General features: G+C 38.1%; 1 protein-coding gene across 3 annotated transcripts; it reads left to right on the top strand.

Moving 5' to 3' along the window:
• Window positions 1-1,020: 1,020 nt before the first annotated feature.
• On the top strand, window positions 1,021-24,032 carry LOC148843805 (calmodulin-binding protein 60 C-like). Of its 3 annotated transcripts, none has more exons than XM_088958802.1 (9): window positions 1,021-1,305; window positions 1,551-1,807; window positions 3,243-3,318; window positions 17,019-17,077; window positions 20,650-21,143; window positions 21,228-21,388; window positions 21,472-21,675; window positions 21,978-22,206; window positions 22,627-24,032. In XM_088958802.1, exons 2-9 carry the CDS (start codon window positions 1,689-1,691, stop codon window positions 23,208-23,210), a joined length of 1,926 nt encoding a protein of 641 aa, XP_088814928.1. In that variant the 5' UTR covers window positions 1,021-1,305; window positions 1,551-1,688; the 3' UTR covers window positions 23,211-24,032. The 3 variants fall into 3 exon arrangements, with proteins under 3 accessions (XP_088814928.1, XP_088814927.1, XP_088814926.1); XM_088958800.1 differs by having other exon boundaries at window positions 1,071-1,445; XM_088958801.1 differs by having other exon boundaries at window positions 1,023-1,807.
• Window positions 24,033-25,832: the final 1,800 nt, after the last annotated feature.

Below are 25,832 nucleotides of genomic sequence, written 5' to 3'. Positions count from 1 at the left end.
AATAAATGTTAGAAACACGTACATCTTTAATTTACATGCATGATGGGACGTTCTGTGGGCCTAATAAGGACTCGTTAGCTAAATAATGATGTCATTCATGCCACGTCGGTTAAAAGTGTCACGAGAGGAAGTAGAACACATGGATTATAAAAATCCTTGGATGAGAGGAAAGTTTGTCCTCGAGATATCTCATAAGACACGTGGAAAAACCCTAACAATGCTTCAATTAATAGTGAATCCAATATTCCCTTTCCTAGTGATAATCAAATGCTTTTTGACTATTTCTTTTTGGAACCTTGAGATCTCTCCCTGTAAATAGGGGTTTATCTCGTAATGAAATCATCATCTTATCATTCTCATTTTCCCTAACCTTTAGCCTACTTCTTGCACCCGGTCTTCATTTGTCCTTCAAGAAAACTTCGTACATAGCCTCATTGCCACACTCACATTATTAAAATTTGAAATCTCAATCTGACATGAAATCCAAATTATGAGATTTGGGTCACATTTGGATTTAATCGGATTATACTTTTATTATTAATATATCTGAATTTGATCTTATTACTAAGATGGTATTTGGTTTTATGTCTATTTATTCGAAAAATGGCAGTTAGTTCATCGTTAGACATTTAGTTTTATGCCTTTTTGTCTCAATTTGTGTGAGAATCAATCAAAAAACACCATTTTTAATCTTATTACTAAAATTTGAAATGAGTGAAATCCAAATTATTCAATTCGGATCAGATCGGTTCACAATTGAATTTAATCCCTTTCAACTTTTTTTTACCAAAATAAAAAATTAAATAATTTTAATTTTAAATATGTATTATTATATGACATATAATCGGGCTTGAATATTATCGAATTGGATAGAGTCAAATCCGCATCCTATCCGATCACTACGCATCGCGGGAGACGGGATGCCGCCATGCCGGTTTTAAGTTTTAACGTAAAAAAAATCCAATGTTGGTTCGGGCGTTGACAGTCGAGTTTAAATTGGCGCCCCACAAACATCTCAGCGTGCATTAAGAAATCTTATTATGAAGATGTTTTCAACACAAAGTTGGGATGGACCATAGGGCGAGTGTGGAGCGCCGTACGAATTCTTGACGTCTCTACTTTGGAGCGTAGTAATTGGATAGTTCAGTGTCGTCACAAATTTCTCCAAAAAGCTGTGAAATCTGTCGAATCGGACGGCGAGGATCTACCGTCAACTCACGACGATCGTGGGCGACGACCAAGAGAAAAAGAAATGATATAGTGCTACTTCAGCCGCCAAGCCAAACTCCTACTATTTTTTTTTTCGTGAGTAGCAAATTCCCATTTCCGAGAGAGAGAGAGATCGCAAATTCGCAATCGCAGACACGCCCCACGCACATGTTCCCGATTGTGTCTTCGAATTCTCTCTCTCTCACTGAAAATTCTCCATCGTTTCAGCTTTTCAGGTCCCACGGACTATACTCTCTATTTTTCGTTCATTTAGGGTTATTATTTCTAGCTTTACTAAGTGAAATTCATGTAAACTGAACCGAATCTGTGACTACTTGTAGATCGGGGAGGAAGATTGGTGTACGGAGTGGTTGGGGATTTAATTTTGGGTGGATTTTGGAGTGTAAGTGTGGTTTTCTTTTCAGATCTGTGAAGTTATAGCTTTGTTTTGAAGGGTTTTTTCTGGGAAGTCGAATTAAATGCAGAGGCAGACTAGGTATTTTGAGAGATCGAACACCATGACCAGGGAGAAACGCGGCTTAGACCCTAGTGAGGGTGAAGAAGGGCAGCCGGAGAAGAAGCGACCTGCTCTTGCTAGGTACTCGTTTTCTTCATTTTTGTGTTTGGCTTAGGATTCTAGTTTATGGTTTCTATGAACTATTTTGGCTCAATTGGAACTGTATTTGGTGAACGTTTGTCAGTTTTCTTATGGAAAGATAGTTTTGCTCAAAAAACCAAAGTATGAGAACTTGCGGTTACTGAGAGAATACCTCTACTTAAGGAACCATTTGCTGATTTTAGTGGAACTGGATTATCTGTTGCTATCTTACCAAAATAAGAAAAGATTCTCTGTTGCTAATATTTTGTCCTATTCTGAAAATAAAATTGTAATTACAAACGTAGGAGTGGTAGAATTCAAACTTAAAGAAATGGTTCTTTCATTTCTTTATTTTGTAAACGTGAAATGGTCAATCAAATTTAGGGTTCTTAGAAACCGGCAAGGTTTTGGTTGTTTGAGTTGCATATGGGAGTCTCTTCAACTGCATCTGGTGCAATATGTTTCTTGTCATGTCTGAAATCCTCAGGTTTATTTATTGTTAGGATTCAATAAGTTTGGTTAAGTCTTGGTTTGCCCACCCCGACGACTTGTATCCTGTCTCATTTATTGAGCATGGTCCCACCATCAAATGAGTATTACCAAAAGATTAGCCATGGCAAAAATTAGGGTGAACAGAAGATTATAACCCTTAAATCACTTAAATTAGATTATGGGGAATATTTTGTATTTAAAAGGCAGCTTCACTAATGATGCTTAAAATTACATCTGGTTTAGTTGATTTTTCCAACTCCAGTTGCTACAACCAATCCATGTACAACAGGCTACAAAACCCAATAAGATTAAGCAAGCACATGAGGAATCTGTGCATCTGATAACTATATGGACGATTAATCTGTGCATCAGATCCCTGATTGCCCTCTTGATTTTTGCATGACCATTGTTTTAGTTGGAAGTTGGAACTTGCAAGTTGTAACCCATTCATGAGTGGGTCCCATTTCCTGAAACATGACAGGTGGCTGATTACATGGCTAAAGCCCATCTGCATTTCTTATCTCAAGACCCTAGATGCTCCCTTCTAGTTCATTTAAAGTTTTTAAGCATATTTATATTGAGCAAGAATGCAGGATAACTTAACTCTGGGTTTATGGGAATGTCTGACTGAGAAGAGAGATAGTAAAGGTATTCAATTAGCCCAATCAAATTACATAGCTGCTTCTTGCTCAACAGTTCCAGCTGGGTAATTTTTTCACTTGTGTTTCTTGTTGATCTTTTTAGCATACTTTACAGTTAAAACTGTTGGCTTCTCTTAAGCAGGACCTTTATTCCCTTTTCCTTTCCCCCTTTTTCTTTGGTCTCTTTTTTTTTTTTTTTTTTTTTTTTTTTTTTTCTGTTTAGCTTGAAGCTTTATTTTGGTTTATCCGCAGAGATTGTATACTAAAGATCCATTTTATTGAAAAATAACATTGACATGCAGTGTCATTGTCGAAGCTCTCAAGGTCGACAGCTTGCAGAAACTTTGTTCATCACTGGAGCCCATTCTTCGTAGAGTTGTAAGATCAATGGCCTTGTGCTAGCACTACTTTTTTTTGATGCCTAACTGTTCTACTGATATGCTTGGGAAAAAGTTTTGTAGTCCTTGTGGTTATATTGTGTGCGTAAATATGTTAAATGCTCAATTAAAGCTTTCCTTTTATCGTTACCAGGGTCCAAATCATATGATTTAAAGTTTTTTCATGCTACTCTAAGCACTGTATGTTAGAATATGGTATTGTTGAAGTCTTTGTAGCAAGGGAATAAGAGAAGGGTTTTAGAGTGACCTGTTGGGAGAAGAAATAGAATAACTCCCTTTCCCAGTCAGCCACTATAAATAGGTGCATCTATTATGGATGAAATGTCTGATCTGATCCTATGTAAGTTGGGACAGCATACATAACAATAGGGAAAGAATGTGATGGAGCAATTAAATGTCTTGGTTAACTTACCAAGTTGAAAAGGGGATTTGGGTACTGTTGATATTGTGAACTCTAGTGATTATTTTTAGGGTAAAATTCTAAAACTACCCTTATGGTTTAGCTAATTGATTAAGTGTACCCTTACTGTTTGAAAATTGACTAACACTGCCCTTATTTGTTTCTAACAATTGACTAACTCTACCCCTGTCGTTAGTATCCGTTAATGCTCCGTCACAATCTATGCACATGTGACCCCACGTGACCTATACAATTTTTTTCAAAACCCAATATTGCCCTTGTACCTTGAGTCCCCACTCTCTCTCTTCTAATACCTCCCCCTCTGCCTTTGTCTCTCTCTGGTCTCTCTCTCCATTCTCAACCTCTCGTCTCTCTCTCCCCTCTGCCCCTCTGTTTTTGTTGGAAAAGGGCTCATCGCTGCTGTCGGAGCGAGAATGGGGTGCCGCTGGTTCACCGCTGTGTGCAGTTGCGTCTTCACTCTTCGGTGTTCGAAGAGGGGTGCCGTTGGTTCGCCGTTGTGTGCAGCTGCCAGCCTTCACAGGGGCTTGCAAATTATTAATCATCATCAAATGAACTTGTCTGACCACCAACGATATTTCCTATACATTAACAGCAGAACTGAGGAAGCTTCTTCTATGACAGAAGAGAAGAAACCTGTTGTTTGTTCCAGCGGTTGTGGTCGTGGCGTTCCGAGTCTCTGGTTGTGTCCAGTAGACTCGGCCGGGTAGATGATGGAAGAGCTTCAACTCCAACTCCGATTCCAACTTCAACTTCGTCGCTTGTGGATTCCATTGCCATTGAAATCAAGTAGCTCTGGCATCCGTTGAGTAAAAGAGAGAGTTACGATCCAATCTCGTCACAGGTTATTTCAAGTGAACAAAGCGTAGACGAAGTTGAGGTTGAAGTTTCCAGAAAACTGTAGTTGAGTGACGAAGTTGAGTGAGAGAGATTGAATCGTAGCTTTGGCATCCATTGAAGACGGAAGTTGAAGTTGAATCTGCAACTGTACCCACCACACCACCCCCTCACCAATGGTGCCGTTGAAGACGGAAGTTGAAGTTGAATTTGCATCCGTCCAAGGTCCCTCCCTCTCTTTCCTTGCAACTCTACATTAGCAGATCTAGAACAGGGTGATGAGCGGATCGAGAAGAAGCTCAGGAAGAGATCGATCGGTAGATCTAGAACAGGGTGGCGAGCGGATCGAGAAGAAGTTCAGGAAGAGATCGTAGAGGAGGGTGGAGGATAATAGCTTGTTGCTGAGGTGGAAGGAGATGGAGCAAGCCAAGGAGGAGTGGGAGAGGATAGTGGAATAGAGATAGTTGGCGAGTATGAAGCTGGTGAATGAAGTGCCTGAAGGGATGGGGGATCCATCATATGGATGGCCGAACCCTGTAGGAAGGTTGGGCGAAATTTCAAAAATTTCTTTACTCCCATCTGGGAATCTTATTCCCAATTTAGAAAATTGCATTTTCAAGGTTGGTTCTTGTAACCAAATCGGACCAAATCTGAAACCAAAATTAGGGAAGGATATACCTAATACGGAATCCACGCAAGAATGCTCCTTCCAACGTAGGTGTTCACACCCAAAGAGTGTACTAAATCCTCCCTCCACTGAATATGACACAGCTTAGGATGAGGCAGGATCAACAGGTAGTTCTTCACCAAGAACTTGGGATTCTTCAGCAAGAATCGAGTGGGATAGTGAACACAGCTTCTAAATTGTTTCTTCTGGTAAGAAACAATATCAAGATCAAATGTTGATCAAATCCAAGAACTAGAGATCGAATAGGGTAGGGTGGCAATAGGAGAAAGAAAAAGAACTGAAGGCAAGATTAGTTTAACTGAGTTGTCTTCTCTCTGTATTGAGTGTGTGTTTTTCAGGTCCGCCCTGCTCTCATTAAGAGTTTCCTGATCCAAATCTTTATTTGGATCTGGACTCTTTAAGTGATAAAGATAATCCCTTATCATATCTGTAGATAAATATCAGCCTTCCTAATCAAATTAGGAGTTCCTTGATCCAAATCTTTATTTGGATCTGGACTCTTTAAGTGGATAAGAGTAACCTTCTTATCCTTATCTGTTGATCCAAATCCTAGATCCGCCCCTATTTAATTAATCTAATTAACCTAGTCCGAAATGGGCTTTTAGGCCCATTAAGCTTTCAGGCTCACTTCCTCTTTAATGCTGGTTAGCTTGGCTCTCTTTGTATGGCATGGGACCCTATCATTGATCTACACATCTGCCACATGGGTTCAACCTAGCCTCTATTACAAGGCATGGCCGAATTCACTCATGAATACAGTGAACCCCTGAGTCCATCACTATGGGCTCTTAATGGATCAAATATTTACACTAAATGGTCCTTGGGTCCAGCCATCTTATGAAGGTCCAATGACTGTGGGTAGATGCAAGATTAGCCCATCAGGTATAACCCTCAATGGTCTTACACTTAACTTCTCAGCCCAAAGTGATCAAACATTGCCCAACAAGAGAGGACCTTTCCCTCAGCTGCAAGGTGTAGTGCTGCACTCTCTACTCACATGGATCTTGGGAATTAAAACCTTATGCAAACATTTTGAAACTATAATATATATATATATATATGTATATCTCTATATAATTATATTTTGCAAAAACAAATTTCAACGGTTGAAATCAACTGTCGACAGTTTAGGTTTCCATCAGAGAGTGCAATCCTGATTATTCACTTTGTCTGACAAAGGGGCTGATCCTGTCACTATGATCACCCACTCAGATGAATTCTTGGACTATCCCAACATACCCAGGTTTTGACCCCCTCTAAGGATCTCACTGATTGGCACATCAAGGATAGCCCAATCCGACACCTAGTACAGTATCATAATTGAGTCTAGGGGTTAGGTGTAACACTCCAGTTTTGCCCATCTATCTCTAGGGTCCAGGGCAATACTAGATGTTTGGTCCGGTTCAGGTTTCAAGAAAACCCACACTGCATGTACCTCAGGTCTCACCCTGGCAGTTGAGATAAGCCACCCCAACCAACTTGGCAGTACACCAGTTTAAATTGACACGAGTCTATCCAACGGTTGTGAAGGTTCTAAACTAACATGAGTCTCATATGTGTCCAGTTTAAGGGTATTACACAGAAACACACCACAATAACATGAATCAAATATGTATTTTATTCATTTACAATAAATGTCATAACGTACATCACGCTGATTGGAGTTAAGGGCAACACTGTCTAACAGCTCCTACTTGCACTTAGGTCCAATCGGGTATAAGCCGGAGTTCCATACTTTCCACGTTTCTCAAACACTTTCTGTGTTAATGGCTTAGTCAATGGGTTTGTTACATTTTCCGCTTATGCTACCTTCTGAGACATCCCCTCTTCCAACTATCTCCCGTAGTACATGGTACTTCCTCTCGATGTGCTTTGACTTCGAGTGGGATTGTGGCTCCTTAGCCTGAGCAATGGCTCCAGCGTTGTCACACAACAGTGGAATGCGTGATGTGTTGGATGGAACTAATCCTAATTCATGAATGAACTTCTTCATCCATACGACTTCTTTGGCAGCTTCACTTGCGTCAATGTACTTGGCCTCGGTTGTGGAATCTGCAATGGACCATTGTTTGCTGCTTTTCCAGCTAACTGCACAAGACCCAACCGTAAAGATGTATCTAGATGTAAACTTTCTATCATCTGGGTCTGATTGGAAATCGACATCGGTATACCCAAGGATCTGTAGTGAACTACCATCGAATATCAGACAAGACTCTTTTGTCATTCGAAGGTATTTTAGTATGTTTTTCATAGCGGTTCAATGTTCTTGTCCTGGTTAGATTGATATCTACTTACCACACTCACGGCTTGAGCAATGTCTGGCCGAGTGCACAGCATGGCATACATGATGCTCCCTACGGCAGAGGCATAGGGAATCTCATGCCCTCAATCTCTTCAGGTGTCTTGGGAGACATACCCTTGGAGAGAGTGACTCCATGCCTGAAAGGAAAGTCATACAGTATGGAGATCCATACTGTATCTCTTGACCATTTTGTCAATATTAGTAGATTGGGATAATCCTATTATCCTCTTCGATCTATCTCTATAGAGTCGAAGTCCAAGATATAAGAGGCTTTTCCAAGATCTTTCATGGAGAATTGCTGCGAAAGCCATACTTTCACTGTAGTCAACATTCCTACATCATTCCTAATGAGTAGAATGTCGTCTACATACAGAACCAAGAACGTAACCTTGTCCCCACTGGTCTTCCTGTAAACACAGGGCTCATTTGGATTCTGCTCAAAGTCAAACTATTTGACAGTAGAGTCAAACCGGATGTTCCAGTTCCTAGAAGCTTGCTTAAATGCATATATGGATTGATTAAGTTTACATACCATGTTTTCATGATCAACAGCTATAAAACCTTGCGGTTGTTGCATATAGATATCTTTAGTAAGATCTCCATTCAGTTATGGTTTTGACATCCATTTGCCAAATCTCGTAGTCATGGTATGCTGCTATTGCTAGCAGGATCCTAATGGATTTAAGCATGGCCACGGGTGAAAATGTTTCCTCATAATCGATTCCTTTTACTGAGTGTACCCTTTCGCCACAAGATGAGCCTTGTAGGTCTTAACTTTACCATCGGGGCCTTTCTTCCTCTTATAGATCCATTTGCAACCAATTGCTTTTACCCTAGGGGGCAGATCTACCAAAGTCCAGACTCCATTGGTTTGCATTGAGTTCATCTCAGCTCTCATGTCATCTACCCACTTCAAGAATCTATGTCCAACATAGTTTCCGTATAAGTCACGGGATCCTCTTCACCAGTCGTGGCTTCCACTAATAACTTTCTTGGTCATAACCATAACGAATTAGAGGCCTGGATTCCCAGGTAGATCTCGTAGGTTGGTTATTGATTGGAGCTTGTGGGACATCTCCTACTACTCCTAAGCTCTCCTCATCAAGAACAACTTTCTGACGGTGATTATTTAGGATGTAATCTTCCTCCAAGAAATGGGCATTTTGACTACAAAACACTTTCTGCTCTCTTGGGTAATAGAATAAATACCCTATAGAGCCTTTTGGGTAACCTATAAATAGGCAACTTGGTTTTAGATTCCAATTTGTTAGCACTTGTTCTTTTAACATGTGTCGAACAACCCCAAATCTTCAAGTGTCTCACACTTGGTTTCTTACTGGTCCAAAGCTCATAGGGAGTCTTTGGAACGGATTTGGTAGGAATTCGGTTCAACATGTATATCGCAATCTCCAATGTGTAACCCCAAAAGAATGTGGGTAATTCCGAGAGTACGAGAAGTGATCGGACCATATCCAATAAAGTCTGGTTCCTCCTCTATGACACCGTTTAATTGTGGTGTAGCAGGAGCTAGTTGTGATACTATCCCATTTTGCTTTAAGTAGTCCCTTTATTCGTCAAAGAGATATTTGCCTCGATCTGATCGAAGGGCCTTAATGTGTCTCCCCAATTGTTTCTCGACCTCTTGCCTGAACTCTTTGAACTTTTCAAAGGATTCAGACTTGTGTCTCATTAGGTACACGTAACCATACCGAGAGTGATCATCGGTAAATGTTATGAAATAAACATGTTGGTTACGTGTCATAACATTCATGGGACCACATACATCAGTATGTATAAGGTCAAGCGTGCTTGTTGATCTTTCAAGTTTACCGTTAAATTGCTGTTTCGTCATCTTACCCTGAAGGCAAGGTTCACAGGTTGGGAGATCTTCTACAGTTAGAAAATCCAAAAGACCATCCTTTACCAACCTTGTGATACGATTTATGTTAATGTGGCCAAGTCAGTAATGCCACAGGCACGTAGTATTTCTTGGGGTTATTATTCGATGTAGTTTCGGTTATATTTGTTTCCAGAGAAGGATGGAGAACATAGAGACCATTTTCAAGTTTTCCATATGCGAGGAATTTGTTATTCATTTTGATAGTAATCACATTACTAAAGAGAACAGAATAACCATTCGCACAGTTTTGAAACAAAAATCAAATTTCTTCTCAAATTGGGTACATAAAGACAATCCTTTAATGTAATTATTCCTTCTTTGAAATGCAATTCTACATTTCCTAGGGCTGTAGCTGCAACGCTTGCAGAAGTCCCCAAGTAAAGAATCACTTCACCGTCACTCAGTCTTCTGCTTGTCCTAAACCCCTGCAATGTGTTACATACATGAGTAGAAGCCCCAGAGTCAATACACCAGTCACCAACATATTTGTTTCTGTGATAAAGGATTTGAAATTATCTTGTTTCTTGGTCTCCAGGTACTGAGGACAGTTCCTCTTCTAGTGGCCGGTCTGTTTGCAGAAGTGATAGGTATCTAATGCCTTGTCCATCCTCTGCTTTTTAGGCTTGCTAGTTTTCTTCTGAGTTTTTTCTCTGTCTTCTTCTTCTTCTTGCCCGATTTGCCACCTTCAACAAGCATGGCAATGGGCTCATCATTCTTTATCAGTTTTTCGGCCCCCTACAACATATTGTTGAGTTCCTGAAGGCTAACATTTATCTTGTTCATATTGTAATTCATTATAAACTGATTGAAGGAAGGAGGCAAAGAGTTCAGGATGGCATCAACTTTGGTGATATGATCTAGCCCAGATTCAAGAGCTTCCACTCATTGATATATCCCATCATCTTAAGACAATGGTCATGAACTAGTTGGTTCTTGTACACTTGTGCGGTCATAAATTGCTTTAGGACCTTCTGATGAGTAGAACGATTCTGCTCTAAATACATTGTCCTTAGACTATCCAAGATATCTTTGGACACTTCAATCTGATTGGATTGTTGCTATGTCTGATTGTCTAAGGAGGCTATGATATATAGCACCGGGCAAGAGAGTTTTTCTCTTCCCATTTTTGATATTCCCTCTTGCGAGCCTCAGAAGCCCTATCACCCGGACGATCCGGAAATGGGTTCTTAGCAACCTTGTCCAATTTCTTGGACGTTAGGACCAGCATAAGGTTACGATACCAGTCAGCGTAATTTGGGCCCTTAAGCTTATTATCGTCCAACAGTTTGGCGAATTATCCGTTTGCCATTACTGATAAAAGGCAAAGCAAATATTAGTCCACAACCCGATTTGATTTATGTTATCTACATAGATATGGCTTTTAATTTATGTTCCATTTCCATTTGTTCATCTCTGAGATTTCCCTCCTATCTCAATGACGGAGATTGCGAAATATGTCTTTGGAAATGTGGGAAACCACAGAGTACATGGAACCAACTATTTCAGCTGCATAACCCCACCTTCATGCTAATGATGAAAGGCCTTTAGAGAGTTCATCATATGAATCTCGCTATCACATGCACTCATATTTCAGTGGATGGAACGAAATATTACGCCCTAGTTTTATTTAGGTCAAACCAAAGTGACTCCCACTGACTTTCTCAAAGCTAGATTTAAATGAGCCCTAAACGACTAGGGTTCCGCACGGTTTCTCTTGGGGATGAAGCTGATGTGGGGCTTACCAAATGGAGAGATCACCCAATGATCTTATGGACACCATGGCAATGATGTGCATTGAGCCATAGTGTGTGAAAGAGCCACTATCGAATTAATCATGGGCCAAGTACTTATGGTCCATATACGTAGCACATCACAATCCATACATTACATGCATGGAACAAATTGATCTATTCAAAAAAATATCTATAAAACCCTTAATTAATTAGATTAATTTAGTATCAGCCCAATAGAGCCCATAATGTTATCATATAACATTATCTAGGTACATGGGCTGTACTGCAAAAGGCAGTTCGACCCATGTAGCTAAATCATGGCTGATTTAGTTTTATCATATTAAGACTAGGTTTTACCAAGGTGGGCCGAATTAAAACTTGAAGTGGGCCATCAACCCTTTGGCCTAAATCGAATTTGGGTCGGAAAAACCAACCCCATCAAACTAGCAATTCGGTTAAACCAGTTTGGACCAAATATGGTGTAAATCGATCCAAGTTTTGGTGTCCAGTTCAAGATTTAATTCAAGAATAACGATCTGAAAAATAAATTAATTCAAGATAATCAAATTATCAAGAAACTAAAATCAGAGGGCTGCACTGTGATTTTCTTGGATATCCTACAAGCTAGCAAAGAATAGTTAATCACAGATTGCAGAATTGATATCTGCAAAATTGCAGATCGTAGAACTTGTTTATGCGAAATCTTCTTCTCTGTTGCGCATTCCAGCAATCTCCAGATGGAAATAAAATAGAAAAACCTAATTTTTCTATTATTACATCACATCGAATTCCTATACAATTTGTCTAAAAAAAATTATTTACAGACCAAATTGAATAGAAAAGAAATCACAGGGTGTGCCATTCTTGGCATCATAAAGATTCGATCTCCATCACATGTGCAACCCAAATATTCAAGAAACACTCATAGAATAATTCTATAAATATGACAGAATAATAAAGATTTATTTTCCAGATCATCTGCCCATAATCTGGGAACCAACTCCCAGAAAAAAACGCTAACTGCGCAAATAAGGTAGAACGCCTTCTGCCCATTTGCGTAGATTCAGATCTGTTCTAATTTAGTTCAAGACTTGAACCTGACTCTGATACCACTGAAGGGATGGGAGATCCATTATATGGATGGCCGAACCCTGTAGGAAGGTTGGGCGAAATTTCAAAAATTTCTTTACCCCCATCTGGGAATCTTGTTCCCAATTTAGAAAACTGCATTTTCAAGGTTCGTTCTTATAACCAAATCGGACCAAATCTGAAACCAAAATTAGGGAGGGATATACCTGATACGGAATCCACGCAAGAATGCTCCTCCCAACGTAGGTGTTCACACCTAAAGAGTGTACCAAATCCTCCCTCCATTGAAGTTGGCACAACTTAGGATGAGGTAGGATCAACAGGTTGTTCTTCGCCAAGAACTTGGGATTCTTCAGCAAGAATCGAATGGGATAGTGAGCACAACTTCTAAATTGTTTTTTCTGGTAAGAAACAATATCAAGATCAAATGTTGGTCAAATCCAATAACTGGAGATTGAATAGGGTAGGGCGGCAATAGCAGGAAGAAAAAGAACTGAAGGCAAGATTAGTTTAACTGAGTTGTCTTCTCTCTGTATTGAGTGAGTGTGTTTTTCAGGTCCGCCCTACTCTCTTATTTATAGCCTTAAAGAGACAACTTCCTAATCTCATAAGGAGTTTCCTGATCCAAATTTTTGTTTGGATCTGGACTCTTTAAGTGATAAAGATAATCCCTTATCATATCTGTAGATAAAGATCAGCCTTCTTAATCAAACTAGGGGTTCCTTGATCCAAATCTTTATTTGGATATGGACTCTTTAAGTGGATAAGAGTAACCCTCTTATCCTTATCTGTTGATCCAAATCCCAGATCCACCCCTATTTAATTAATCTAATTAACCTAGTCCGAAATGGGCTTTTAGGCCCATCAAGCTTTCAGGCTCACTTCCTCTTTAATGCTGGTTAGCTTGGCTCTCTTTGTATGGCGTGGGACCCTATCATTGATCTATACATCAGCATGGGTTCAGCCTAGCCTCTGTTACAAGGCCTGGCCGAATTCACTGTTGAATACAGTGAACCCCTGAGTCCATCACTATGGGCTCTTAATGCCCCCAACATTTACACTAAATTGTCTTTGGGTCCAGCCATCTTATGAAGGCCCAAGGACTGTGGGTAGATGCAAGATTAGCCCATCAGGTATAACCCTCAATGGTCTTACACTTAACCTCTCAGCCCATAATGATGAAACACTGCCCGATAAGAGAAGACCTCTCCCTCGGTTGCAAGGTGCAGTGCTGCACTCTCTACTCAAATGGACCCCGGAAATTAAAACCTTTTGCAAACATTTTGAAACCATATAATTATATTTTGCAAAAACAAATTTCAACGGTTGAAATCAATTGCTAGCAATTTAAGTTTCCATCAGAGAGTGCATCCCCGATCATTCACTTTGTCCGACAAAAGGGCTGATCCTGTCACTATGATCACCCACCCAGATGAATTCTCGGACTGTCCCAACATACCCAGGTTTTGACCCCCTCTAAGGATCTCACTGATTGGCACATCAAAGACAGCCCAGTCCGACACCTAGTGCAGTATCATAATCGAGTCTAGGGGTTAGGTGTAATATTCCAATTTTGCCCATCTATCTCCAAGGTCTAGGGCAATATTGGAATTTTAGTTTGGTTTAGAGTTTCAAGAAAACCCACACTACAGTATACCGGTGTTAGCCTTGGTAGGATAAATCTCCCCAAATCTTTCCAACGGTTGTGAAGGTTCTAAACTAACATGAGTCTCATATGTGTCCAGTTTAAGGGCATTACACAGAAACACACCACAATAACATGAATCAAATATATACTTTATTCATTTACAATAAATGTCATAATGTACATCACGATGATTGGAGCTAAGGGCATGCACTGTCTAATAGTGCTGCAGGACCAAACCCATTTGATTTGAGTATGAAACCATTGCGCAGAGGGGCTGTTGTCGGGTAGCGAACAGAGCACTTGTCTGTATCCGAGTGCGTGGAGGGGTCCGTTGTTGCTGCAACTTGTTGCAGTGACGGTGATGAAATGGGGACGAGGGTGAATGGGGGGAGAGAGAACGAAGGGATGAAAAGAGAAGGAGAGAGAGAGGGAGGGAGCCCTTCATCGGTGGTTGTCGTCACTTGTGACGGCTATGCCGAGAGGGAGAGAGTATGAAGGGCTCGTCGCCTAGCCGAGTAGTCTTCGGGCAAAATAATAGTGGCTGCAGTCATTTTCTCTCATTCATCCCCTACTTCGAATGAAAAACAGCAGTGGTGGAACCCCCCCCGGCGATTCTCCAGGCCAAACAGCCCTTCGTTCTGAGAATGGAGCAGCGGCGATGATTTTGTTGTCAAAAACGCTAAAGAAATCACCGAAAAAACAAGATTTTAATCAAATCACAATACAATTTGGTGATCCGGGGTGACTAAGAATATGACCAAAAATAGCTCGGTGAAAGCTTCGTCACCGCTTCTGGTGACTACTCAATACCAGCTACCTCATACGAAAATGATTGGAAGAAAAAATAAAAAACGTAAAAAAAAAAAGAAATAGCAGGGGAAAATTAATGACGGTTGGACTTACCTGATCTTGAAATGGAATACTTGAAAAAGGAGAATAGGAGTCTCCCAACGACGGCAAACTATAGATTCTCTGGCAGGCAGAATCTGATGTTATGAAAGGGGTTTTTAGGTGCAAAAATGATAGGGATGTAAGTGCTGAAATCATTGAGTTCAGTGTTTCTTTCCCCTTTTCTCTGTTTTATTTTGAAAATTTGAAGAAGAATAAAGGGTAAAATAGTCTTTTTCGCATTTCTGTTAACGGACGTTAACAACATGGGTAGAGTTAGTCAATTGTCAGAAATAGTAAGGGTAGTGTTAGTCAATTTTCAAACAGTAAGGGTACACTTAGTCAATTAGCTAAACCATAAGGGTAGTTTAAGAAATTTACCCTTATTTTTATTAGGTTAATATACCCTGTGGTTTGACTAAACTACTTAAATATACTCTGATTTTCAAAACTACTTAAATATACCTTTTTTAGATGGCCCCACTTGACACAAATAGGCGCTGTGTCAATGAAATGTTTAGGGCCATGTACGTGTGATATCATGTATGTAATAAGCTGTAATGGAACTGGGAACAAGAGACCAAGAAAGAAAGAAAGAAAGAAAGCATGGGAGAGGAAGAGAAAAAACCACCTAACCTGATTAAGAGAGAATAGAAAGCTCAAAACCCTCCCAATGCAGTCAGCCAAGTATTATTAAGCATAAAGATGTTGCAATTATAGAAATACCCCCAGTTACGATAAATCCTAGATAAGAGTGTCCTTTCTACTTAGATAAAAGTTGAAAGAATCACATGTGAGATTCTTTACAACCCGATGGGAGAGGGGGAGGGGGAGTGGGGGTGGCTCAATCTCTAGACCTATCCCACATGATAACTTAAGAATCACGTGCGGGAGTGGGGGAGGCTTGATTGGAGACGATAAGATTGGTCCAACATCGTCCCCATTGACTTAGAACATCTGGTAGAGGGGGAAATCTGGACAGTTATAGTGGACTAAACACTCTTCCTCTTTACAAGACAAACCCAACTCTTGGTATACAAGACAAGGTGCTCCCTTGTCACCTAGCCTCGCCTTGGTGCCTTGAAAACTATCAGTTGGATTTTAATTGGATAAGATGGAGTCAAATCCGCATCCAATCCGATTATTAATCGCATGTAGATTGCAAAATTTGAATTTGAGCCGGTTATGTAAACAAACCAAATCTAGGATAATCGGATCGAATGTTGGATTAGATCTCAGATTTTTGGAGTCTATTGACGGTCCTAAAGGTTAGTGCCTTCTTTTAGGAAATGGTTCTCCAAAAAATCAATACTATGGTGTTCTTTAAAGAAAAAGGCCAAATTGGTGCATCTCCCCACATGCTTGTAACCTTTGTTTAAGGAGTAGTGAGACAATGGCTCATCTATTAATCTCCTCCTGTCCTTTTGTTTCCTATATTTGGATTTGGTTCTTCTCTTTCTTTGGTTGCAGGTTGAATCCTCAATTGAGTGTGGTGAACTCTTTTGACTCTAGCTTCTGCCAACAACCAAAGAAGAGGGATGGGGTGATGTGGAGAACAACAAGAGCAGATCTTTTGACTCTAGCTTATGGTATCAAGTTGGATTAACATGAATTGATGAAACCAGCCCATAGCCCATCATAATAGCAATTTGAAGGCCCATACCAACCTAGAGAGAAGAATGCATTTGGCTTCCCTTTTTGTCAGCCTCTGGCCCCACATCAGTGTGCATGCTCTTTGAAATAGATTATATTCATTCAAGTCTATAAAATGCTAACTTGTTTATATACAGGTTATATGATTAATGAACCCTTTACACTTTTCATTGTTATTTTGATTTGAGTGAAATACATATTCTTTTTGTGATCAATATGGAATTGAACATCATTCAGGGATTCATTGACATAATGACATGTTACCACATTTTTATTGATAAATCTTAAAATCATTGCTTTTGTTGTGTTTAACATATTAATGCTTGCTATTTATGTCAGCAGATTAGTTCTCATGTTCATTCATAATTCGTTAAGTGTATAGTTGGCCATAGATGTTAAAAAGTGTTCTTTTTACTTTTTTTTTTTAATTTCTTGAGAGTGCACATGTTCCTTTTTGTTGATTTCTTCAATGGTGCTTTGATTTTTGTTCTTTATTGATTTTCACTTGAACTAAATGCTAACAGGTTAGTGAAGAAGTGGAGCGTGCTTTGGCAAGGTTAGGCCCAGCAAGACTTAACGGAAGGTATGAGATTTCTCTGATAGGTAGTAACCTTGATAGATGCATGGTCATAATTCTCTTAAAAGATCTTGGTTTTGTCGTTGCTTCTTATTTGTAGTTTTTGGAACATTTTAATTTGCTGCCTCCCACATCCCTTACACAGAAAGAAACAAAAAAGAAGAGAAGCAAAACAAAATGGAAAAAAATTATGGGGTAAAATATGTTGTTTCTATGTTTCTTTTGATGCCTATTATATTATTTGATTATGGTGTTATAACTGTTAACAGCCTTATCAGTATTGTGCTACACTGTTAAAACTCCCATTTATGAAGTTTGAATATTATCATAGCATTTTGTTTATTTCTATTTTACAAACTCTTAAACTCCTAATCCATTTTCTTTTAATAATAAGTTATTAGTTTGTCAGTACTAACTGTCATGCAGATATCAGTTTAATCATTGTAATGGTAAATTTGGTTCAGGTGCTACTCATATGGGGTTGGCTACATGAATCCTGTTTTGCCATTCCATTCTGTTCAGTGGCTTATCATCATTAAGCTGTGGGCGCTTAAATCATTTATTATTACTTCCACCCAAGGCCTTTCAGGCCTGCCCTACTTTCTCTCATTTTATCACCTACTGGAGTATGGAGATCCTTGTAGGTTCCTTTTTATGACTTCATTTTAACCATGTCTTTACTAGTTTTACTACTCATTCGGTCCAGGTGCTTTTTTTTGCTAATTGTTTCTGTTTTACATCCTGGCTGATAGGACTCTGTTGTGTCTTAGTGATTCAACTACTTAGTTTTAACAGGAATCATACCCAAGGAAAAGTGTGGACAATTTTCTGTCAAATATTTTTATTAATTTTTGTTTTTATTAAATTTAATTAACTATATTAAGTTTTTAGTTTTAGTGGAATTTAAGTTGGGTTTAAATTAGTAAGAAATAATATAAAACTAATAATTGGTAGATAATTTTGTATTAGTCTTATATTAATTTTAAATGGATATTACTTTTAAAATTATTTTAGTACTTTTTTATTAATTAATTTATTTTTATTATATTAATAAAAATATTTTTTATCAATAATAATAATTAATAATTATTTTTATTTTATTTAAGTAATTTACTAATTTATTTTTTCTATGGTTAAATGAATATAAACGGATTATAATTTTTATGATGTTTTATTCAATGTTTTCATTTTTCAACCTGTCATTGACTCGAATGGTTGAACTGTTCAAACTGTCACTTGGCCCTATTTCTAATTTTGGGTTTCCTAAAACCCACTATTTTGTCAAAAACCATTGACTTGACCAAAACTTGTGTGACCTGTGCTGGGTGGGTAGTTGAACCCTTGACCCTTTTGACCCAATCATTGGATCACAAATTATTGAAAACTTTTGGAAGACATAACTTTGTGCTTGGTTGTCTGATTGGGTAACCTGTGTGATCTTTGCAACACCACTATACAAAAAAAAACTGAATTTTTGGCCTCAATTTTTAATTTCAGCTCTTTTATTTATGAAAATTAAAAACTAAAATAAAAGTACAAATTATATCTAAAACAATATACATACACACTATAATATAATTATATTGTATAGTATTATACATATACAGATGAATCATTGAACTGTGACCTGGAGGCAAAAACTGTTTAGCTTCCAAGTCAGTTTTTAAAACATTGGTTTTATTTGTTGAGTGAAGTAAATAATATTTATTCTAGAATGCAAATTAATTGGTTTATTAACAAATTAACCATCTTTTAAATGGAAGTAGATTATTTAGCCTAATTTTATATCATTTAACATCTCCATTTCAATATAATCAATTTTTATTAATAATTATAGTTTAATGTAAATATATCTGAAGCTGATGAATTAGTGGAGTAATGGATAGGAGAGAGAAATAGTGGCATGAGTTATTGAAGGAAAGTTAATTACATAATTAATGAGGAGAGAGAGTTTATGGTGAGTTAATGAGGGGATATAAAAGTCTTAAAGGTGATTGGCCACTTGAGTTAGTTTGTTCAATTTTAAAATTAGAAAAAATAAAAAAAAAACTAGAAGAAAGGCAGGCCATTTGCCACTACATTGCAGCTTCTTTTCATTGGTCCAGACTAGAATTATGGGTATTTTTAGTATAAGAAGCTGCTGCCCAGCAACTGTGGAGGAGTTTCTAAAGGGGCGGTACTTGGAGGGATGATTTGAAAAGGGAAAGTTGCTTGGAGTATAATTACGGCAGCCATTTTTGGGTTATTTGGCAGGAAAGAGATGAGAGGGTTTTTCACGATCAGCAGTATTCAGTTGGTGCAGTTGTCCAAAAATAGTTGGAAAGTTATTTTCTTGGTTGAGTATACATAAGCACCTTAAAGGAAGAAACTGTAGTACATTTTTTGCACATGAAAGCCTTTTTATCAACCATTCAGAGGGATGGTAGTGTTATTAAGGAATGGGGAAATTTTTGTAATTTTCCCATTGACAGCCTCTAGTTGTACAAGGATTTTATTTTGATATTAATGAAGGCTCCATTTGGAAGGAGTACAAATACAAATATGTAGAACTCCGAACTTTGTATTTTGTATGTATTTGTACTGTACATATTTGTATTTGTACTCCTTTCAAACTGAGCCGAAATGACAATACTTTGCCTTTTATCAGAAAAAAAAAAGAAGAAAGGTTAATCATAACATACTCTCAGGTTGTCAGTATGAGTATGAATGAAGGCTACATGCAATACCAGCTTGAAGGTTCTAACAGATTAAATAGGACATTTGACTGCCATTTGATGCTTAGGGGCATTGGCTGAGAGGATTTTTGGCAAGATTACAGAAATGCTTCCTGCTTCATTTCTATTAGATGGTGACTCTACCGTATGGGTGGTCATGTTGGAGATGAAGTGCTAAACTGGTAATTGAATTAGTTAGTTTATTGAAGAAAGGCTAAATTAATATAATTTCTGTAGCTGGGAGAAGTTGATGTCTCATCAAATTTATGGTATTCTGGACTGAAATTGCACCAACTGATACTTCATTTTTATCCAAGGGATGCTTTATGTGGGATAAATAAACCTCAACAGCATTTAAATCTCCTAATTCCTAAATTGTCTAGTATTTCAAATCCTTTTAGAGTTCATCAAATATTAGTGAGCGGGCATATAAAAGAGTAAAGTAATACTGACATAAAGTCAATGTTTTTCATGTTGATCCCTTGGCTTCATGTCAAGTGTTTTACCTTATGATTTTTGTGTTTCAGATTCTCATCTTCAATTCCTTGTTTATGGTGTATTTGAGTAGCAGAATTTTTATCTGGTTTTGTTAAGGACTTTAAGGTCAAATACTATTGGTATTAATCCTACACTAGCCAGTTAACAAATTGTTGGTTATTTTTCTTTATGGTTCAAGAGTATTGTGTTACGAGATTTGAAAAACATAGAATTTATGTATTTAATCTCTACTTGTAGTTAGCTATATGGTTACATTATTCTCATTTTGTTCTATGTCATGGCTATCACTCTGTTAAATGTTCTTCTGTTGATGATCATTATTTGATATATTTTGTTTCTAACTCTTTATGATTTAAGAAAATGCAGGTCTTCTCCAAAACAAATAGAAGGACCTGATGGGAGGAACTTGCAGCTGCACTTCAGGTCAAGGCTGTCTCTCCCCCTTTTTACTGGGGGTAAAGTAGAGGGGGAGCAGGGCACTGCAGTCCATGTTGTCTTGCTAGATGCAAACACAGGTCATGTTGTCACAACAGGGCCAGAGGCCTCAGTAAAATTGGATGTTGTTGTGCTTGAAGGTGACTTTAACAATGAGGATGATGACGGCTGGACTCAGGAAGACTTTGAAAGCCATGTGGTGAAAGAGCGTGAAGGAAAGAGGCCTCTTCTTACTGGAGATTTGCAAGTAACACTGAAGGAAGGTGTAGGAACTCTAGGAGAGATGACATTTACAGACAACTCAAGTTGGATAAGGAGCAGGAAATTCAGGCTTGGATTAAAGGTTGCATCAGGCTTCTGTGAGGGTATTCGTATTCGTGAAGCAAAAACAGATGCTTTTACTGTTAAGGATCATAGAGGAGAACGTATGATAAACTCTCTGTTATCATTGAATTTCTTTGTTACAACACTTTCGTGTAATGCTAATATGCATTTTCTTTTCATTCCAGTATACAAGAAGCACTATCCACCTGCATTAAATGATGAAGTGTGGAGACTGGAGAAGATTGGCAAGGATGGATCATTCCACAAGAGGTTGAATAAGGCTGGTATATTCACGGTTGAAGATTTTCTTAGATTTGTGGTTAGAGACCAACAAGGACTGCGAAATGTAAGAATGTCACACTCTATTGTTGGATTATTTAATCCATATCTTTGAGTTTTTTCTCTGATTTTTCTATTTTGTGGTTGTAGATTCTTGGAAGTGGCATGTCAAATAAGATGTGGGAGGTTCTTGTAGAGCATGCAAAGACTTGTGTTTTGAGTGGGAAGCTCTATGTTTACTATCCTGATGACACAAGGAATGTTGGTGTTGTTTTTAACAATATCTATGAGTTGAGTGGCCTTATTGCAGGTGGACAATATTATTCAGTTGATTCTCTTTCTGAAAGTCAGAAGGTTAGTATCATATATTCCCGGGTACGATTTCTGCATACGCGACAGGGTTTCATGAAATGCTAGGTTGTTGATTTGGTCTTTTAAATTCAATCCGAGAGCAATCTGCTGGACTGCTATACATTTCAGGCTTCTCTAAGTCTAAACCACCTAATTCAAGCAAAGAATATTTCTGTTCCTCTTTTGTCCGGACTACTACACGAGCAATTCATTCTGAGTCGAATTAGAATTGTGATCATGATGGCTCATTTTTTTTTTTTGAATATAATTTTTTTTGATGAATAGATCATGATGGATCATTTCAGGTTTTTGTTGATTCCTTGGTGAAGAAGGCATATGACAATTGGGGGCAAGTCATAGAGTATGATGGGAAGGCACTTTTGAGCTATAAGCAGAACACGAGGTCAAGTTCTAGAAATGAGCTTCCAATGGCTCCAACAGATTATGCTAATTCATTTGATCAACAAGTTTCTGTACCTCGCCTTCCTGTTCCTTCAGAGCAGTCTTCGATGGATTCAGGCCTGAATGTTGGTGGTAAGCAATTTTTGTAACGTGAATGGTTCGTACTCTCTGTGTGGGTGGGTGGGGCCCTCATAAGTCATAACATGCCACGACACATTGGTTCACATAAAATAAAAGCATAAATAGATTATTGTCAACCAACAGATATATAATAGTATTTTTTGAATATTTTTCTACTACAAAAGGAACTTTTTTTCCACTTTCCAATCAAATATTGTAAAATCCTAGTTAAAATATTAGGGTATGGGCTTGGTTGAGCATTTGTTAAAATTTGATCTCAGCCTGAAGGCCCAGGCCCTATGCTGTCTAAATTCTTTGATTGGGCGGGAAGCCCTTCCCCTCCCCTTCCAGAAAGCTTTAAAAAAGAATAACCTTGTAAGATGTGGTAAGTTGCACATTACTTTGACTTGCATATGCTGTTTTGAGTTTCAGGATATAATGATAATCTGGTCACTGGATATCCAACCCAGTCACAAGTAAACTCCAGTGCTCATATTCAGTTTGATGGCAATTCGTTTGCGACTCAAAGCCAGATGATCAGCACTTCACATCAAGCACAAATTCTAAGAAATGATAACATTGTCGGGTTGGCCTTGGGGCCACCTCAATCTTCAACAACAGGGTTCGAGAATGTAGGTCCATCTATTCAGGCATCAAATGCAACTTATGATGATTGGTCCCATAACCGAGAAAATGGGGGAGTTGAAGGCTTCTTCTCAGAGGAAGAGATACGCATGAGAAGTCATGAGATGCTTGAGAACGAAGACATGCAGCACCTACTTCGTATCTTTAGCATGGGTGGCCATGCTGCTGTAAGTGTACCTGATGATGGTGGCTACTCATACTCGTACATGCCATCCCCATCACCAAACTTTAGTTTTGATGAGGATCGTTCGCGTCCATCGGGAAAGGCTGTTGTAGGATGGCTCAAACTCAAAGCAGCTTTAAGGTGGGGCATTTTTATCAGGAAGCAAGCAGCAGAGAGGCGAGCACAACTTGTTGAGTTGGACGATTAGTGGATATGTTGGTGGGGATTGTTGTGGTCTTTAAATGTTATGCCTCAACAGTCTGACTTCCTATTGGACCCCTTTTCTGACCCAAGCTTGGTAGGTTGTAGATGGGTCTTTCTGTCATTGCTGGGGCTCTGATTGAGTTGGAATTGTTATCGGGCAGGTGGGAATCTCTGCTTGTACAGTTCTTGCCTGTACAGTAAGTTTGTTTCTTCTCTACGATCCTTATTAATTGTGTTTCATTTATTAAGATGATCTATCTATCCATCTCTCTTTCTTTCTCTCCCTCTCTCCAAAATTTGCTTTCTTGGTTTTGGGTTCAAGTCCTGGGCTTCCTATGGAATTGTTATCGGGCAGCTGGGAATCTCTGCTTGTACAGTTCTTGCCTGTACAGTAAGTTTGTTTCTTCTCTACGATCCTTATTAATTGTGTTTCATTCATTAAGATGATCTATCTATCCATCTCTCTTTCTTTCTCTCTCCCTCTCCAAAATTTGCTTTCTTGGTTTTGGGTTCAAGTCCTGGGCTTCCTATGGACCCTTAACAAATGTTAGGAGGCTGATTTGTAGTTCAAACACGCATCTTTACTGGGATGTATTTCTGTATGATGAAGTATTTGACTAGTTTCTAGATTAGAGATGTAGCCACCAGATGTGTTCTGATGGTTCTTAAATGTAATTCACGTTTTAATGAGAATATGAAGCAAGGCATGCATGGCAATGGGCACAATAAACTTATATATCTTGGTTAAAAAAATCTTCTATCTTTTTTAAGATTATGCCATCTGTTGTAACTTTTATGTAAAATAATATACACTAAAATTGCTTGACGACTCCTAGCAGGTTTTCAAAGTGCTTATTTTGCAGTTATAATGGATCTTCTTATTTTTGATAGACAACAATTATAATGCATCTTGGTAATTCAATGCTAAATGCTATGGTGGCAGGCTATGTCTCATTTACAAATTAAAGTAGAGGTTAACTAATGCTTTGTTTAATGATATTGCTGGGTGCTGCAGATAAAAAAATGTTGGGTGGTGTTTGGTTCTACTGATATAACTACCATCAGTACAGTAGAAAAGTAAAAACGTATATTTGATGTTACGTGACAATTTGCTTTCTGGTACGTAGCCATAAATTTGAAGGAATTTCTCAGGTAGTAAGGTCTGGAGCTGGTTGTAGTGGAGACTTTGTGATCGATTACCACCTTCACACAGCTCTTGTTTGGTGACATTGATGGCATTTGAAAAGCAGAACAGTATTAATAAATTACTCTGAGAATTTGTTACTTTCTGCCTATTTTTTGACATTTGATTGCTGAAAATGTTCAAAAATTTGAATATTCAGTTCTATGAAATGACAGTTGACTATTTTACACTTGGGCCCCATTCGTTTGGTACATTCGTTTAACGGAGAATAAGAGGGGAAAGTTGGTCAATGGGTATTTTTTTTCCCGTTGATCAACTCAAGGTTCAAAGTATTGTTACGTATCGGTCCGTATCAACCTATACATATCGTTTTGGGACCCTTCCGATATGTCCCTATAGTGGGTGTATCGGGTCTGATCGGTCCAGGGGATGGTGAGGTCCTAAACTAGTTCCCTTGAACCAGTTTTGAAAAAAAAAAAAAAATTCAAAAAACAATTATTGAGACACCCGATACACCGATAGGGGATGGTGGGTACGAGTCTGACCATTTTACCATTAGCCTTTTATAGGTAAAAGGTTATTATATTAATTATTTGGGAATGAAAAGAACATGATCCAGTGAACTTATTGGGGCAAGTGTTACTCAGGAAACATTTAGTTGAGTAAATATGGCCTTGAGGGGAGAATGTTTAACTATTTAATAAATGATCAACAATTAATAAATGATTAAGAATTTAATAATTTTTAATAAATATAAAAAATTTAATAATTTTTATTTACAATGAATTAAACTAATTAAAATTTTAATAAATTGATTAAAAATAATAAAACAATTTAATTGCTAAGTATATCTTTAAAAAGTGATTAAAAATTAACAAAACGATGTATTAATGAAATGATTAAAAACCAATAACATGATTAAAAAATAATAAAACATAAAAAATAAAAAATGATTTTAAATTAATAAATGCGTAAAAATTAATATTTGATAAAAATATAATTAAAAAATCAACAAAATTATTAGATAACAATAAAATCATTAAAAATTAAACAATGGTTAAAAATTAGGATAAAATATAAAAACCTCCCCTAAAGTTTTGACAATCATAAAAACCTCCCCTCTAGTTTCATTTTAATAAATACCTCCCCTGAATTTTTGAAAAACTCGACAAAAACCTCCCTTTCGTCACCTTCCCAGACGGAAAACGTTAACGTTAAACGGGGGTTAATTTCGTCACCTTCCCAGACTGAAATTAACCCCCGAGTAGATCTAGCAGAAAATCAGCTGGATTGACGAGATTAACCCCTGGCATGTAATCGATAGTACCGAAATATTCGAGTGCCCGAGGCGTGCTATCGTTGTATATCGGGCACCTATCCAATAACACTACTAGATTATCAAACATCCGGTACAGTCGGGTTGATGGCTGATGTATCATCATCACCACCGTTCTTCCGCTTCTTGCGAGCCCCTGCAATGTT

This window comes from Nelumbo lutea, chromosome 8 (genome assembly GCF_056320005.1).
Source record: "Nelumbo lutea isolate HS-2025 chromosome 8, American lotus-T2T, whole genome shotgun sequence".
NCBI classification, from domain to species: Eukaryota; Viridiplantae; Streptophyta; class Magnoliopsida; order Proteales; family Nelumbonaceae; genus Nelumbo; species Nelumbo lutea.
Note: the sequence above shows the minus strand (reverse complement) of the source record. Positions and strands in the feature narration are given on the sequence as shown.

Bases quoted from the DNA above. Each gene is read 5' to 3' on its own strand.
- LOC148843805 (XM_088958802.1), top strand. From the start codon at position 1,689: ATGCAGAGGCAGACTAGGTATTTTGAGAGATCGAACACCATGACCAGG. The intron at 3,319-17,018 runs GTAAGATCAATG...AAATGCTAACAG, and splicing joins AGCCCATTCTTCGTAGAGTT to GTTAGTGAAGAAGTGGAGCG. The intron at 17,078-20,649 runs GTATGAGATTTC...AAGAAAATGCAG, and splicing joins CCAGCAAGACTTAACGGAAG to GTCTTCTCCAAAACAAATAG.